The sequence below is a fragment of the Clupea harengus genome, chromosome 8 (assembly GCF_900700415.2).
Source record: "Clupea harengus chromosome 8, Ch_v2.0.2, whole genome shotgun sequence".
NCBI lineage: Eukaryota > Metazoa > Chordata > Actinopteri > Clupeiformes > Clupeidae > Clupea > Clupea harengus.
The window spans coordinates 21,982,316-22,000,145 of NC_045159.1; the positions used below are offsets into that span (position 1 = coordinate 21,982,316).

Here is a 17,830-nt window from a genome sequence, read left to right on the forward strand (position 1 = left end):
GAGGGAGACTGCTATATGACCCCGAAAAGGTTTGCCAGATCATCCTAGCCTGTGGCATAGAGCTAGGAGAAGACGAAATGCGCATGGACCAAGATGACCACCCTCCCATCCCAGCTGGCTGGAACACACACATCACTGCGCTGAGAAGACTGGAGCTGATTCACCAACTATACCAACAGTATAAGAATAAATGCACACATGTTCATTTTCTTCAGAATGTTTTATTTAGGCACGTTTGTTCAAATAACCCTCGATAGCAGACAGAGTTCGGGAACAACCTCACTAACAGACTCATTCAAGTCCCTTTGTGAATGAGAAGAGGAAGCTGGTGATGGCCGACGAGGCCCCGATGCTGGTGCAGCAGGTGCTGCTGCCGCAGATGCGGCTTCTGGTGCTGCTCGTGCCGCAGGTGCGGCCGCTGGTGCTTCGGAGACGTGTCTTCTACCATGCCACATACTTTGCTTTTGCCATTACGCCACCCGACAGGCTTTTGAACAATGTTTTGGCCCGCATCTGCTCTTCCATCAGCAGAACGTCGATTTCAGCCTCACTATAATTCTTCTTTTTACATGTTTCTTTCTTGCTTGCCATTGACCGTGGTTACATGGATTCGAATAACTGGCTTAGTCGGACTGAAATCGAATTATCCGTTTCATGTAAACACCTTTGTCCGACTATGTGCGGTCCGACTACGATCCGACTAACACCCCTGGATAACTCGATCCGATCCAGTTGATAGTTCGACTATTGCGGCATGTAACGGTGAATTGGATAAGGAACTGGACTTTGCTTGCGTCTTTGCGCATGCTCCCTCTCTCCCTGCCAGGTCGTGACCCGGAAGACGAAAGAGGGATAAGTTGCCCTCTAAAGACAGAGACGTGACAGGTGGATCGAGATATTTCCCGTAAATACCTTTACCTAAATACCTTTATAGACAACATCGATCATACACTCCCATTGCACTCAAACAACCACACTCAAACGAGGAGATATTGTATCAATTAGCCTATTATGTATTGTATTAATTGCACAGAGTTCCAGTGGCGCGTGCAGCCGTACGCACTGTGCGTACCTTCTGCTACGCGAGAAGAAAAATAAAAATATCATGAACGCATATTTATTACAATGGGGAAACTATAAAATCGGAGTACAGACAACTAATGCCCAGCGTTGACGATGCAGATACAGAGCTGGAAACAGCTAAATGAGTTACAGCCAAAACGCAGTGAACTTTATCAAGCCCTGGAAAGTTCGGCAAATTTCTACCCAAACATTCATTGTGTCCTGAAGGTCTTGTTGACAATGCCCGTTTCCACAGCGTCTGCTGAGCGGTCATTCAGTACAATGAGGCGTCTTAAGACATATCTACGAAAAGACTGACTGGACTTGCTCTCATGAATATTCACACAGATTTGGAAATCGACAGCGAAGAAGTACTAAAACAATTTGATGCAACTGGCAGAAGGGCAATGCGTTTAGGCTGTAACCCATTATTTGCGCGCGTGTGTGAATGTGCGTGCGTTTCTCTCGCCTTTTATCTTTCACCTTTGAATAATGTAACTTATAAACACATCGGCCCAGCAGAAACAAACAAACAAACAAACAAACAAACAAACAAACAAACAACCCGAGGCAACACGCATTTCTGGACCGATGAACAGACGCGATTCATGCTCAATCAACTGTTGTTGTTATTGGTAGTGGTGAAGAGGTCAAGCGGAAAGGGCTGTATCACCACTAGTTGTAATGAAAACAGCGCCACCTATCGTATCGGATATGACATGCTTTCGGCCAATGATTCGATTTATTCACTGTCATGTATATTGGGATAATAGCACTTGCCCCAAAAGATAGCATAGTCCGACTAAGCAAAGATTCGAATTATACCATCATGTAAACACACTGACTGTCACAGAGAGTTTGTGCATTGAGGATGCGGTCCGTTTGTGCATTGGGAATATGCTAATTCGATTAAGTAGGGGCGTTTTGAGGGCGGAGATTCAACTGCGCATAATTCCACGATCATTTGTGATTTATAAACGCAGGAATGGCGTACACAGGTTTTTTTGGGCGTACGTTCTTTTTCTGTGAATAACACTTACGACCATTTCAGAAAACGTCTGAGATCAAATGTAGGATGGTTTCTACGCAACATTTTATAAATGAGGCCCATTTTGTTGTGTGCTCATATGTAAGAGTGTGTGTATCCATGTGCTCATATGTGTTAGAGTGTGTGTATCCATGTTCATGAAGTGTGTGTATGTTCATGTCTTTGGGGTTTCAGCTGATAGTGCAGCCTCTGTGTCTTAATATATCCGTATGGGCTAGGTTGAACTTGTCTAACACGGTGTGTAATGTATGACTTCAGCGTATACACTGCCATGTGTGTGGGATCTGTACTGTGTGTATTTACAGTTGTGTGTGTGTAGATATTTGCTGTTTGTATATAAATATATATGAATGTGTGTGCGTGTGTGTGTTTTAGGTGTCCAACATGCTGCCTGCTCTGATAGGACCCATGTGTGTGTGTTTTAGGTGTCCAACATGCTGCCTGCTCTGGTAGGACCCATTCTGCTGGGCTCCCACCTGAGCACCACCTGCCTGTGGTTCACTGCCGCCCTGCTGGTCACCACCATCTCCCACTGCGGCTACCACCTGCCCCTGCTGCCCTCACCAGAGTTCCACGACTACCACCACCTCAAGTAAGGGGGGGGGGGGTACTACCACCTCCTGTAAGGGGAGGGGGGGGACTACCACCTCAATAAAGGGGAGGGGGGGACTACCACCTCAATAAAGGGGAGGGGGGGATACCACCACCTCAAATAAGGGGGGGGGATACTATCACCTCAAGTAAAGGGGGGGGGGTAGAGGAGGGGGTTGGACTACCACCACCTCAAGTAAGGAGGGGGGGGTGTACTACTACCGCTTCATGTAAGTAACAGTTTATCACATTCTTGTGTGTGTGAATGTTCATCACTGAGTTTATCACATTTTCATTCAAGTGTGTGTGTGTATTCTGCTGCAGGTTTAATCAGTGTTTTGGCGTTCTGGGTGTGTTGGATCGTCTGCACGGCACAGATGACAAGTTCCGCCAGACCAAAGCCTACGAGCGCCACTCTCTCCTACTCGGCCTCACACCCCTCGCACACACCATCCCAGACCCACCCAAGAAGTCTCAGTGAGACACACACACACACACACACACACACACACACACAAATGCTCTCATTTCAGCAATCTCAATGTCAATGTAGATGTAAGCATACAAACCTGTCTCCACACACACACACACACACACACACACACAGAGCTAGACTGGAAGAAACCACTTCAGTGAACATTCAATCATTTTACTAAGGATACACTCATTGACACTATTGAGAAGGTGTTTTTTTTTTAATTGCACTTAATTTAGTTTGTACAGATGGCCTGAATGATATGTCATTTGAAGAAGAGGACCTGTTGAGTAGATTTTTCCTGTAGTCTTGTTCAGGTTTTTAAAGTCCCGATGTCATGGTCTTTGTAATGCAAATTCAATCTTTTACTGCTGAACAGTGTATTTTTTGATTAAAATATTTAATATCTGAGCATGCTGTTTTGTTGTTTGTTTTTCAAATGAAAGGTCTGAACAAAATCTTCTGTAAAATAAAAATGTCAAAACACACATGCAGGTGTACACACACACACACGTTTCTGCATTTCATGCGTAACTTTAAATATGGACGCTCAAAGCTGGGTTCTTTTGCTGTACGAGTCAAACAGATACCCACCGGTCACCCGATGTGTTCCCACTAGGGATGCACCGATACCGATACCAGTATCGGTATCGGTGCCGATACTTCGTTAAAATACTCGTACTCGTACTCGTTTTTGAATTGCCGATACCAAGCACCGATACCACTCATCAGTATTTCACTGCATCAAACTGGCCGGGCTATGCTGACACAAAATGTGATTTATTGTCCTACCTGTCCTACCACTCTCTGCCAGACTAGTAAGTAGCTTATTTGCCGTCTTGTGTTGCATTTGCTTGATGTTTGACTGTGTTTGGAAAGTTTGTCATAGTGTCAAAGTATTTCAGTATACAGGTTTCGCTAAATTTAGCTGCTAGCATCTCGTTAGCGATTAGCAATTCCGTTGTGCTGCCTTAACGGCGATTTGGGCTCCTTTTAAGATAAATGACGACGACAGGAGTAAGGCACAGTGTAAGATCTGCGTTGCTACGGTGTCGAGAGGCGGAAAGGAAAGTACTTTGTTTAACACAAGCAATTTGATTAAACATCTGAAGATGCACCATAGTGCTAAGTACACAGAGTTCACTGATGCTAGTGGCGCAAGACCGAAGCAACCAATCTTAACTGACGTCTTGCAAAAGAAAAAAACGCGCACGCACACAGAGAGAGAGAGAGAGGTAGAGAGAAAGACTGTGCCACATAGGTTAAGTGATTGTTTGTGTACTTGAGCAGGAGATTCTTCTGATCCTTTTGTAACTGAAATGTGCTCTTGTGCTAATCCAGTAATAGTTCTGTTCACTTTTTGTTAAGCAGACTGTGTTGTTAACTATGCAGCAAATTGAATTGCCTTTATCTGGTTATATTTGCATTTTGTCTAATGTGATGATATTGTCTGTTTGAAGGCTTTTTTTGTGTGTTAAAACCAGAAAGCTCTGTTTATTTTTGGCTTGGGATAGCCTTCTGTTAATTTTGTACTATAGGCTTGACATAATCTGCAGAGGATAAAATAAAATCTGCCTCCAAATTAATTGCACTTTCATGGAGACCAAATCTAAGAAGTATCGGTATCGGTACTCGGTATCGGCAAGTACACAAATAAAAATACTCGTACTCGTATCGGTTTGTAAAAAAGTGGTATCGTGCATCCCTAGTTCCCACCTGTCACCCGATGTGTTTTCACCTCCTTCCAGAACCCTTAGCCTGCATGAAGGAGGTGCAGCTTTGACACATGACCTCATGTTTCCATGTCATCTTGATCATCACTCGTGTAGGTTGTTCCACGTTTGTTGTTTTCCTTAAGGGAAAGAATGAGGGATGATATGACACTTAAGCCGTCGTGGACCCTTTTACTAGCTCAGTAATGGCATCGCATGCCACTGCTACAGACTCCGTCAATGCATGGGCCCTCACAAACCCAATATTAATAACAACTAATTCAATAATGAATAATATTAATAATATAAGCAGCATCACTGGCTGGTTTTCTTGTGCCCACCCATGGGGTGAAGCATTACTTGTGGTGACCCCCCCCCCCTGTGTGCGTAAACGGAAGAGCACACAGGGAAAAGTGCGGGACACGGGAAGACTGGACTCCTAGAGTAATGGTAGGACCACTGGGAGCACATTAGACCAGTGGATGGACTCCTACAGCACCACTGTGAACACATTAGACCAGTGGATGGACTCCTACAGTAATGGTAGGACCACTGTGAGCACATTAGACCAGTGGATGGACTCCTACAGTAATGGTAGGACCACTGGGAGCACATTAGACCAGTGGATGGACTCCTACAGCACCACTGGGAGCACATTAGACCAGTGGATGGACTCCTACAGCACCACTGTGAACACATTAGACCAGTGGATGGACTCCTACAGTAATGGTAGGACCAATGTGAGCACATTAGACCAGTGGATGGACTCCTACAGCACCACTGTGAACACATTAGACCAGTGGATGGACTCCTACAGCACCACTGTGAGCACATTAGACCAGTGGATGGCGCAGCTGCGGCAGGCAAGCCCGTGGGAATACCAGCGGTGCGCAGAGGCCCACATTTAACAGGTGTGCACTTCCACCACACCAGCAGGTGGCGCCAAATTCACTGGCATACAAAAATAAAAACTTGTCACTTGTAGACATTTACATTTACATTTAGTCATTTAGCAGACGCTTTTATCCAAAGCGACTTACAATGTATACACATTTTACATTATTTTTTTTTATTTTTTTTATTACATTTACACTGATGGCACACTGCACATCAGGAGCAATTAGGGGTTCAGTGTCTTGCTCAAGGACGCTTCGACAGGGAATCGAACTAGCAACCTTCTGATTACTAAACGACTTCTCTACCACTGTACCACTGTCGCCCACTAGAATAGAATAAGAGCCTTTGCCATTCATGTTACGTTTACATTTAGCAGATGCTTTTGTCCAAAGCGATGTACAAGGGAGAGAACAGTCAAGCTATGAGCATTAGAGCCCTAGTGTACCTTAGGCACCTCGATTTGAGGATGAATTCCCCCCCACAGACCTCACATATAAGCATGATTGCATATTACAACCAATAGAAGCGCACATGGCAGTTTCCAAAATAATAATAAAAAAATAAAAACCACCACCACACAGAAAAGGAAAGACCACACGAGTCGTAAAGCTGGTGTTTAAGGTTTTTTTGTCCGTTTTGTGGTTTTTTTTTATTATTAAGGAAAAGCATAATTACTACAAATTACAAAGAACACTAACAGCGAATCACATCAGCCTACAAAGCAGATATTATGAATAATAAATGTTATGATACAAGATATTCATTCAAGTATTTTACATTTTTTCCATTTTAGATTTTTTTTTTTCCTTTTCTTCATTTTGAGCTGTTGTCATGACAAGCCTAACATATCTGCAATGCTAATGAACCTATTAACATTTCAATGGATCATGTACAGCTATTTTAATTCATATGGCTTTGTGGAAGCTTTTTGTCCTTTTTTTAAATCCCCCTCAGTCCCTAGTCTTCTGATCTGTAGACATCACACCTGAGACAGACAGACGTGCGCACACACACACACACACACACACACACACATACAGACAGACAGACAGACGACACAGAAACGACACACACACACACACACACACACACACACACACACACACACACACACACACACACACACACACACACACACACACACACACAGCATGTCGCTGGGCTTTGGGGCACAGCAGCTCCTGCCTCAGTGGTTTCCGTTGCTAGGTGATTATTATTCCTGATTGTGATCAGATAAAAATGGGTGTGGTCATGCCTGAAGACTGGGACCACCCACTAACCCTCTTCCCAATCACATTTTTAAAAGTTTACAAATAAAAGACAATTTAAAAAAAAAAAAAGAAAAAAAAAAGTAATGTAACAAATGGCCTACTGCTAGACAAGGAGGAAAAAAAAAAAAAAAAACATTTACACAGACACCACCATGTCCACTCTAAAAGACAGAGGTGTTGCCAAGAGCAACCACAGCTTCTGCACATCTGCACAGGCTGCAGGGCAGGGACAGGGTCCCCACCCAGCTCTAAAGCTCCACCTTCCTTACTTGTAGCTTAGCAACTGTAAACAAAGCCCCCACTGCGCTAGAGAAACCAAACAGTCACCAAACACAGCCACCAACACCAGCGTGCACCGCAGGACTTCAGATGGAACCCAGATGTAAGCACCTGCGTCTGAGTATCTGACCTGGTGATGTCGCTCTTCCCTTTGATGGCTACGTGGACCTCGACAGTTCGGAGGTCAAAGGTCAGGTCCCTCCCCTCCCTCTGTCCAGAAGCTTGGACTACTTCTCAGTAAATGCGAGATCTTGATGTATGTGTATAAGGCAGATGTCATCAGCTTTGGGGAGATGGATCACTGGTCATTTACAATTACAGGTTAGCTGTGGTTACGGACATGTGGTGTGTGTGTGTGTGTATACGTACGTGTGTGCGTGCGTGTATGCGTGTGTTGTTCAGGAGGGTCAAATTCATGCATTGTTTTGGTTTGTGCATGCATATGTCTGTGGATGCAGGTAAGTGTACTGGATGCAGCGAGGTCTTCAAGTATTCTGGATGATGATTAAGATGATACTTCCAGTCTATGTTGAAGGAAGGCCATTTTACTCACATACACGCACACACAAACACAAACACAAACGCACACACACACACACAGAGGCTTCTATAGCAGACCATATGATATGTGGAAGACTGTGTGAGGGAATCCAAGTTAAAGTTATTAAGTGTGTGCGTGTGTGTGTGGGTGAGTGTGTGTGTGTTAGTGTATGAGTGTGGGTGTGTGTGGGTGTGTGGTGTGTATGAGTGTGGGTGTGTGTGGGTGTGTGTTGGTGTATGAGTGTGGGTGTGTGTATTGGTGTATGAGTGTGGGTGTGTGTGTGTGTGTGTGTGTGTGTATTAGTGTATGAGTGTGTGCGCACAGTTGCATATCGTCAGGGTAAATGCTGTACATCAACATTAAGGTGACTGGCGCAAAGTAAGCAGAAAACCATAGAAGTAAATAAGGCAACTTTCAGTCAGCTTGATCAGAGAAAGGAGACGGGAGACAGGGGGGTCTTCAGTCTTTTTTTTCCCTCCTTTTGTGTGTTATATATATATCGATATATATAAAGAGATTTAAATCCTGCCCCACTGCTACTCAACAGTTTGGTTTTCTTTTCGCTTGTCTTTCAATTCATAACATTCCAACTCAACACAAATTGTTTTTGTTTTTTTGTATTTTTTTTTTCTCCCCCCCCCAAATCTTCAGTTCAACACAAAAGTTTCTCTCTTACTCCAACTTAAGAATTCCCACTGGGCTTTCCAGAAAAGAAGTGGTAAAAACAAAGAGAGGGGGAGAGAGTGAGAGGCCGTCTCAGGAGTGCGCTCGCAGCACAGCTCTGGAAGAAAGGCGGGCTCTTCTAAATCCAGCCAATCCAACGATCTAAAACTGCAGATCCAGCCAATTCCAGAGCAGGAAAATAAAAACAAAACAACTCCGATGAGACGTTGAGGGTGGGGGGGGGGGGGGGGTTGGGAGGAGAAAACAAAACAAAATAAAAGCAGTCTCTCCAGCCCTTAACACCATCATGACGCCGTTTTTTTTTTCATTTTTAAACGTTGAGGAAACGTGAGAAAAAAAATGAAGCTAAAAATCAAATGGAAGAGCTTTGATATTGTGTGGCCAGGAGCGGTGGGTCATGTCCAAGTCAGCGGTGGTCTGGTTTGTTGTCATGCTTGCTCAGCGCCGGGCAGTGTTCCTCGGGCGGGGGGGGGGGGGGTGGTTGGGGCACAGGAAGTAGAGAGGGCTTTTGCCGTAGTCATGGGGACCGCGGGGCTACTTCTGGGGTTTGGCGTCAAGGGCGAGGCTTCGCTGGCTGCTGGGTTTGGCATCATCCCTGGGGGGGCCCTGGGAGGGCGGCCGGGCCACCTGCAGGGGGGCGTGAGTGGGCTGGGAGGGGTGGCGGCGGCGACCGTCTCCGCTGGAGGAGTGCCTCTTCCTCCCGCCTTCCTCCATCGGGGGCTGGGGGTGCACAGAGACAGGGGGTAACGTTAATAAAGTAGCAAGCACACGCACACACTGTATATAGACTTAGATCAACACACACATAAGAGATCATTAGACGATACACGTCTGCTAGTTGGTCAAGCTTTTATACTCGCATCCATCACATGGTCATCTGTGTATTTCTGTATGTACATCAGACATCAATACATTCATTAATAATTACAGTAAACTAGGTGACCACTCTCCTCCCAACAGGTCACACACACTCACGTCCACTCTGAAGTCCTCCAGGCGTTTGAAGGTGCTCAGATGCTCCTGCAGACGCGGGTCGATCTCCAGGGTCTTGGCCTTGGAGTACTTCAGGAAAGCCCAGAACTTCTCCAGTCCGTACAGCTGGCCTGGGGGAGAGAGAGAGAAGGAAGCGTTACGCCAAGGAGGAGCTTGAATGACTGCCACTGGTCCTCTAAGCACACATGCATACAGGTGTGTGTGTGTGTGTGTGTGTGTGCGCGCATGTCTTACCAGCTTCATAGTCTTTCATGGTTTCCTCCTGGAAGTCTCTGAAGATATCAGGCCGGAACTTCCTCTCCAGACCGTAGCTGAAGTATCGGAACAGACACTCCAGGCCGTACCTAGACAGGGCACAGGTCAGATGGCTCAAACACACACCCACACACTCTCCCTCTCTCTCTCAAAACACACACACACTCTCTCCCTTTCTCTCAAAACACAAACACACAGGACAGAATGCAGGTACCTACACACACACATACCCACTACACAAGTCACACACACACACAGACAGACAGACAGACAATGCACGACACCCGGCGACGGTGAAAGCGGTCAGTGCTTACCGGTATCCAGCTGCGCTGTCCTCCACCACCAGCTGCTTGAACTCCTCGTACATCTTTTTGTTGAAGTGATCCCGCAGGAAGAAGGACCAGAACCGGAACAGCGTGTTCATCTCCTGGGACTGACCAATGCCCAGACGCTTCCTCTCTGAGTGACAGCACCAACAACCAATCAGACACAACCAAGCAACATCAAAAAAGCCAACCACCCAATCAGTCTTCAAAGCTATAATGTGTACATAATACCCCATCTCTACCCTAGTACTTCCACCACTCGCTCCTGGGGACCGAGCCTACGGCACACTTTCAGATTAATCCCTGCTCTAATGAGCAGTTCTGTGTGAGTGTGTATGTGTAAGAGAGAGTGTGTGTGAGAGTGTGTGTGTAAGAGAAATTTCCTTCGGGATTAATAAAGTATCCATCTATCTATCTATCTAGAGTGAGTGTGTGTGAGAGAGAGTGTGTGTGAGAGTGTGTGTGTAAGAGAGAGTGAGTGTGTGTGAGAGAGAGTGAGTGTGTGTGAGAGAGAGTGAGTGTGTGAGAGAGAGAGAGTGTGTGTGAGAGAGTGAGTGTGTGTGAGAGATTGCACTGCACTGCTGGCGTACCGTTGAGGCAGCGGCGGCGGTACTTGTGGTAGACGTGTTGTGTGAAGCCATTCTCCTTGAGCAGCTCGTGGGAGGGGTGCTGGAACTTGGGCAGAGACTGGGGGGTGCACCCGAAGTTGCCCAGGGCAGGGGTGCCCTCCGAGGGGCTGGCGTTGGAGCTGGGAGGAGGAGGGGTGGGGGAGAGGACCAGAAGGAAATCACACAAGGGCACACACACACAAATTTGTCCTCCCATGCACTGGCTTGGCTTGGGTGTGTGTGTGTGTGTGTGTGTGTGTGTGTGTGTGTACACATGTGCATTTGTGTGTACCTGACTGAGGCAGTACGTGAGCGGTGTTCCCTGGAGTCCATGACCCATCCGACGTGGCACTCCATTGGGGGGTTGGAGCTGTGTCGAGTCTTCCTCTTGCGTGGGGTCTGGGGGAAAATGGAGAACATTTAGCAGGTTGTCATTCTGGCGAGGACAACTAAACTCAACACCAATAGATAATGTCCAAACGCGACCCGTCTGCCATGCAGCACGCGGGGCCGGTCCTCACCTTGGCGTCCACGGGCCGGCCCTCCTTGACCACGGGGTAGAAGCGCGGCGTCTGCATGGGGTCCTTGAGGCGCGGTGTTTTGGGGGTGCGCGGGGTGCGGCCGCTGCGGTAGTTGGGGGAGTCAGGCACGGTGGTGGGCAGGGAGCGGGCTATCGTGGACGGCTCCGGGGCGCCAAATAACTTGTTGGCCAGAGCGTCAGTGGGGACTGGAGGAGGAGAGGAGAGGAGTTAGGAAGGAGAGATGGCCAGAGTGGAGAGTGTGAGTGTGAGTGTGAGTGTGAGTGTGAGTGTGAGTGTGAGTGTGAGTGTGAGTGTGAGTGTGAGTGTGAGTGTGAGTGTGAGTGTGAGTGTGAGTGTGTGAGTGTGTGAGTGTGTGAGTGTGTGTGTGTGTGTGTGCGCGCGCACACACACCAATCAGACTTTGAGGCACTGTCTTTTTTCCAAAAATATTTGGAAATATATTAATAATCACACAAGGCACTTAATAAGGAGGGACCATAAAGTCTCAGGGTCTCTCTCACACACACACACACACACACACACACACACACACACACACACAGAAAGCCAGACTCACTCTGCTGAGGGCGGGGGGGTCCAGGAGGAACCTCCTGGTCGGGGTCGACCGGTGGCTCCGGGGTCAGGCAGTCAAACTCCTCCTTGGTGATCAGGTGAACCTTCTTAAAGTTCTCCACCTCTAGCTGCTCACAGGGAGGAACACACACACAGAGAAGCTGCTCAACACTGCTCAACATACACACACACACACACACTCATCTCACACAGACATACACCATCTCAGATTTCTCCAAGCATACACACTCATATCACACACACAGTTGATTCTCAGGCCCCCTTCCAAAACGGACAAAAGCAGGTCTATCCAAACACATGGGGTGCCAACAAAAAAAAATGATCACATTCCCTACACAACCTGATTACTATATAAAACACATACTATTGAATTAAGCGTTTCACCTTTCATAAAGCCTAAAGCATACTATTGAATTAAGCGTTTCACCTTTCATAAAGCCTAAAACATACTATTGAATTAAGTGTCACACCTTTCATAAAGCCTAAAACAGTCACCAATTACAAAGGAGACAAAGGGGAATCTAATCTGGTCTAATCTGAATCGGATCCGGAACTAGAATCTGAATCTAATCTGGTCTAAGCGCAAATCCCAGTGTCATAATTGAGGAATAACTTGTGACAAACACAAAACTGTGGCAAAGTTCTCTCCTGTGAACCAGAGTTCTCTCCTGTGAACCATTGTTCCGGGGTTCTCATGACGAGCAACCTCGAAGCCAAGGACAAAAGCGCTTTAGTTTCTCTCAGCCTGAAACTAAACAGCGAGTAAAGATTGAGGGAAGGCCACAGAAGGAAAACAGCTACACTGACCAACTCAGACTTCTCATTTTCCTCAGAACACAAGCTACAATACTTCAGGGCTTGCGTCAACACAGCACCTTCCAAACACGACAGAGAAAAGCTTCAAAAACAAAAAAAAAAACACAGGGAAATCTGCCCTCTGTTACACAGCCTTTAAAGTGGTTATAATCATAAACCTTTTTAAAAAAGAACTGTATGAATAACAAATGAGTGGACAGAAACCCACAGCAGGTCAAAAGCTGAGGTAGAAGAGGTGTGAATCGGACGATGACAATCGGGTGTCGTTCCACAGGTCATCAGTGACACTGCAGTAAGCCCCTTTACAACCGTGCAACATTTACGGCCGCAAGATGGCCTAACCACCCCTCTTCTGAACCTAGCACACATACAGCAGTCACTGAGAGTAAGTTACCTCTGTGCCCAGATGAGCCATCTCTCCCAACCTTGAGGCCCGTCACCGAGGACCCTCAGGCCTTGAGCTGGCCAAGGGGGGGTCTATTTATAAACACGGCCGCAGCGGTGTGGAGCGTGGGCGGGCCAGGCCTGCGTAGGCACGTGAACCACACAAAGGGCTTCGCCACAAAAGCACCAAACCCACAACAAACAGCCTCACACACAGGGCCATTCTGTCCTGCCTCGTCCAGAAAAACACCCAAAGGCCTGTCAGGTCTGGTAATATCTCTCCCTCACACACACACACACACACCTGGAACCTGTCAGAATCTCAAACACAAACACACACACTGGAACCGCACAGAATCTTACGTACACATAGAACCTTGCAGCATAGTCCCTTTATAAGCCCTACATTTACCTGGTAGGCCAGAAAAAGCCAAGAGAATAAAGAAGGGCTGAACACACACTCACTCACTCACACCACACACACACACACACACACCACTCGCATTCATTGTTCATTCAAATCAAAAGCACAAGGACAAAGACACCTTCAGGGTTGGTGGCTCAATGCACTTACTTTCTGCGTTTAAAGTTTGGAAGGACAACAAGCCTACATTTAAAAACAATTCGCTTGAAATTAACTGACAGGCTAAATTACCACCATTTTGGCAAGAAAGTACTCAAGATAAGGCTGTTGAAACCGGTTAATGGTCTAAACAAGACTTTCACAACTTTGGAAGAATTAACTCAATTGACCTCCCATTAGAAACTGAACTATGAAACTGAAACCTCATATCTGAACAATTAAACCTATTCCATAACTCCTAACTCTTACAAACAGTTTAACATGAAGTCTTGGATGAGAATGCTACTCAACAAGACAACCGGACTTGGAATGAGAAGTGCCAAACTCCTCTTCTGTAATGTTGGGCGACCCCTCGTGCTGGGCGTGGGCTTGACTCACCTTGATGGTGGCGTACTCTGGCTCATTGATGTCATCCCACAGGTCCTGCTCGTAGTAGTAGAGGCCGTCGTTGATGACCTTGACCAACTCGGAGGTGAGTTTGGAGCGCGAGGTGTGGTTGCCAGTGCGGTCTCCGCCGGGGTGCTTGCGCAGGTACGGCGGCGTCTGCGTGACGATGAGGATCTTGTTGACGTCGTGGTCGTCGATTTCGCCGTCCGTGTCCTCGTCGGACCAGTCGGTAAAGGTGTTGCGGCGGCCGTCCATCTGCTCCATCTCCTCGTCGAACATGAAGTCCAGCTCCTCCGGCTCGTCCGGCTCCTTGTCCTTGGGCATCGGGGTGCCGGTTGGGGTGGTCACCGTGGAGATCAGGCTATCCTCCACCTTCTGCAACGAAGGGGTCTGCCGTCAGCCCACCAACCAACGCATAAGAGGATGGGGAGAAGGATGGAAGGACAGTAGGATGGATGGAAGGATAAAGAGGAGTAGAGGAGAAAATAGGGGGGGAAAGAAAAAGCAAATGCCAAAATAATATGAGAAAATGAGATGATGCACGTCATGCATAAATAACAACCAATGGGAGAGGGGGGTGCAAAGACAGAGAGAGATACAGATTCATAGAGAAAGAGCAAGAGAGAGAGATTCATAGAGAGAGAGAAAGAAAGAAAGAAAAGAGAGAGAGACATACAGATTCATAGAGAGAGCGAGATACATACAGATTCATAGAGAAAAAGCGCACGAGAGAGAGAGCGAGCGAGAGAGAGCGAGACAGAGGGAGTGAGTACATAAGAGAGAGATGATTATCTTTCTATTACCTTAGGCCTGGCGGGTGACGGCCGAGGCCTCTTCTTCACCTCGATCCAGGACTCCGAGTCAAGGTCGGGCAGACTGGCGGACAGACCTTTGGGCATGGTCTTCAAGTTACTCACATCCTCAGCTCTGGACTGACCAGAGGTGGAGGCGCGGGGGGAGTCTGCAAGAGAGACAGGCGGTTAGTTCAACACTGACCCCTACTGATGGCACTGTCAGTTGGGTTTGGGAGCACTATGGACAACATTGTCTCATTCAGAGAGAGACTCCATGTAAGGTTATTGTGCAGATCACAATGTGGAAGTTCACATTTTATATTCTATGGATGCCATTTACAAAAGAGAATGCCTTAAGAATTGTTATCCTCAGAATGACACTGGCCTTTCCTTCATACATAACGGAAAGGTAATCAAACGTGTTAACCAATATGACCCTCATAAATCTGGGTTTAGGTTTTCAGGAAGACAACTGCTGTAATCTTCCTGACAACAGAACACTATGCAACCTCAGGATCCGCCCACTATTCAATTCTCCCTGGGAGCTTCCCGTTAAAAAGATCGCACACTGCTTTTTACCCTCAATATTCAACACCCCACAATAGTTTCGATGCCCTTAACATCGACAATGAAGTAAATCATTTAAAGATTTTCAATAACATTAGCTAGAAATCTAGATTCCCATTTAACGTTAAATGGTCAAGTGATAATACAAGTTAGGTTAAGCTTCACTAGACTAAGCTCGTTGACTAATTTAGATATCGCTAACTTATAAAGAGTTGTGACATATGATAAATTAACGTTGAGCTGGGGATTTTATTAGGAAACAAGCAATCAAGGAGTAAATTGGGAAATGTTAGCCAACATTAGAGCCTGAGTTGATAGAAGCAATACTGTTAAGTAGTTCTTAGCACATCGCTAACTTGGCCAACATTAGATAGGAAATTCCCCAACCATGTTAACAGTAACGTTAATGGTTAAATGCTATATTAGCCAAGTTACATACATAATTACGATGGCACATTTGTAAAAACAAAACCAAGAGTATTGGGTGATGTTAACAGTAACGGTCAATGGTTTTCGTTTTTATCGTTTGCTATCCTGTGTTCGGTAATGTTAGCATTTAACCTCAACGTTACCTGTCAGACATCTATCACTGCATCCCATTCTTCCAGCGAGCTAACGTTGCTAAAGTCACCTATTCTTAGATACTTCGATAGACAACATTTAACTTTTACAATGTCAGGTTCGACTGGAGTTTCGTTAACTCAAAATGTAATTAAGATATTGAAGACGACAAAAAAAGTTAACGTTCCTTGGCAAAGTTTAAGCCGTCAAACAAATGTACGAATCCAAAGATGTTAGACGGGAAAAACTGTACACAACCCCACTGCCAACCTCAGCTCGAGATGTTGCGCGTTCTATTCTACTTCCACGCATAAAATGAACTAGACTTTGCCGTTGTGATATTGTTAGTTTCAGTATTTACCAGCCCAATAGACCTTCATTAACAAAAACCCATTCTTTACTCAACCAAAACACTTTAAAAACACCTGGTACAGTGCATCAATTTATTGTTTCCAATAAGGGGTAGTGTACCAGTTAGGTAAGGATTAGGGGTGTTTAGATGCTTACTGGACTCTGGTTCCGCGGCCTGTCTGGGCACAAACTCGGGACAGTTGATGAGCTGGGAGAAATCGGTCTGGTTCTGGTCAGGTCCCCCGAAGCCAGGCAGGGGCCATTTCTCAGGTTCCACCTTACAGCGCATCTTCATGTCAACGATCTCAACCTCTTTGCTGTCTTTCAAAGCCTGTGCCAGACAAACAGACAAATATTACACACCGAGTTGTTATACAAGTTATCTAGAATACTTCTAGTGTCTCTATATGCTTGCATAAGCTGTGTGCGTGTGTGAGTGAATACACATATTAAGTTCTCTTTAAAGGGTGCCATGTGTAGGATTTATTATTATTATTATTATTATTATTATTATTATTATTATTATAAAACCCTATAATAATAATAATAAAGACATTTAATAATGCCCTTCATGACTCAAGGTCACTTTACATCACATAAGATCAATACAATCATGCAATAGTCATCAATAAAAACACAATAAGGCCAAATAAGATGTTCAACACAATAAAATAAACTGTAGCCGATGCTATTAAAAGAGCTCTATTAGCAGTAATGGTATATAGTATTCATAATTATGTTTTTATTAGTGTATAATCACCTGTAACTACGTATAGTGTTTTCGCTTAGAATGAGCCCTTCATATGTACATGAGCGGGTTGTCTTCCACAGAAGCCGCCATGTTGTGACACCATGTTTCTACAGTGGCCCAAAGCAGACAAACAAAACACTGGCACTAGAGAGGGCCCTTCACGTCTTTTATGGTACCTGATGGCCACCGTAGATGTTTCTACACGCTTGGGAAGGGAGCGCTATTCAGCTGGTTGCAATCTGCAGCCTCACCACTAGATGCCACTAAACCCTACATACAGCACCTTTCAAACATTGCTGTCCACCTCTGTATTTGATTTGCGTGTATTGGATACTCGGATGTGTATCCGCAATCTCAAATCTGGAGATATGTGTTGTGAGATCGTATACTTAAGTCTATCTCTGTGTGTGTGTGTGTGTGTGTGTGTGTGTGTTTTACCTCTGCAATCAGGTTGATATCTGTGGCGAAGGCCTGCACTTCAGTAAGCATATGCCTGTGTGTGTGTGTGTGTGTGTGTGTGTGTGTGTGTGTGTGTACCTCGAAGATCAGGTTGATATCTGTGGTGAGAGCCTGGACTCGGTGGAAGCTGGCAATGAGGGAGATGGGCAGGCAGCCCCCCTCGTCCATCTTTCTCCGCAAGAAAAAGTCCCTCTGCAGGTTATCCGCACTGAAGTAGTACTCACTGGAGACACACACACACACACACACATTAACAGGTCAGGTTCTGTCCATGACGAGCAGCTGAGAGAAGCGCTTGTGAAGGTAAGCACTGGTGTTGC

At 45.9% G+C, this 17,830-nt stretch overlaps 2 protein-coding genes across 5 annotated transcripts in view; one reads left to right on the top strand and one right to left on the bottom strand.

Annotated features, from left to right (window-relative positions):
* faxdc2 (fatty acid hydroxylase domain containing 2) overlaps nt 1-3,587 on the top strand; it is an 11,069-nt gene extending 7,482 nt beyond the window's left edge. For both annotated transcript variants that reach the window (XM_031572340.2, XM_031572341.2), the window contains exons 8-9: nt 2,536-2,702; nt 3,026-3,587. In XM_031572340.2, the coding sequence (XP_031428200.1) occupies nt 2,536-2,702; nt 3,026-3,182 (324 nt within the window). In that variant the 3' untranslated portion in view covers nt 3,183-3,587. The remainder of the gene's footprint in view (nt 1-2,535; nt 2,703-3,025) is intronic.
* A 4,561-nt stretch (nt 3,588-8,148) lies between these two features.
* Nucleotides 8,149-17,830, bottom strand: part of larp1 (La ribonucleoprotein 1, translational regulator) — a 30,662-nt gene continuing 20,980 nt past the window's right edge. For 2 of the 3 annotated variants that reach the window (XM_012816561.3, XM_012816560.3), the window contains 12 exons: nt 17,589-17,733; nt 16,457-16,631; nt 14,831-14,988; nt 14,019-14,417; nt 11,841-11,964; nt 11,264-11,469; nt 11,035-11,141; nt 10,725-10,882; nt 10,123-10,267; nt 9,788-9,897; nt 9,536-9,663; nt 8,149-9,280 (listed from right to left, as the gene is read on the bottom strand). In XM_012816561.3, coding sequence (XP_012672015.2) covers nt 9,095-9,280; nt 9,536-9,663; nt 9,788-9,897; nt 10,123-10,267; nt 10,725-10,882; nt 11,035-11,141; nt 11,264-11,469; nt 11,841-11,964; nt 14,019-14,417; nt 14,831-14,988; nt 16,457-16,631; nt 17,589-17,733 — 2,041 coding nt within the window. In that variant the 3' untranslated portion in view covers nt 8,149-9,094. The remainder of the gene's footprint in view (nt 9,281-9,535; nt 9,664-9,787; nt 9,898-10,122; nt 10,268-10,724; nt 10,883-11,034; nt 11,142-11,263; nt 11,470-11,840; nt 11,965-14,018; nt 14,418-14,830; nt 14,989-16,456; nt 16,632-17,588; nt 17,734-17,830) is intronic. The other variant, XM_031572332.2, reaches the window with a different exon arrangement.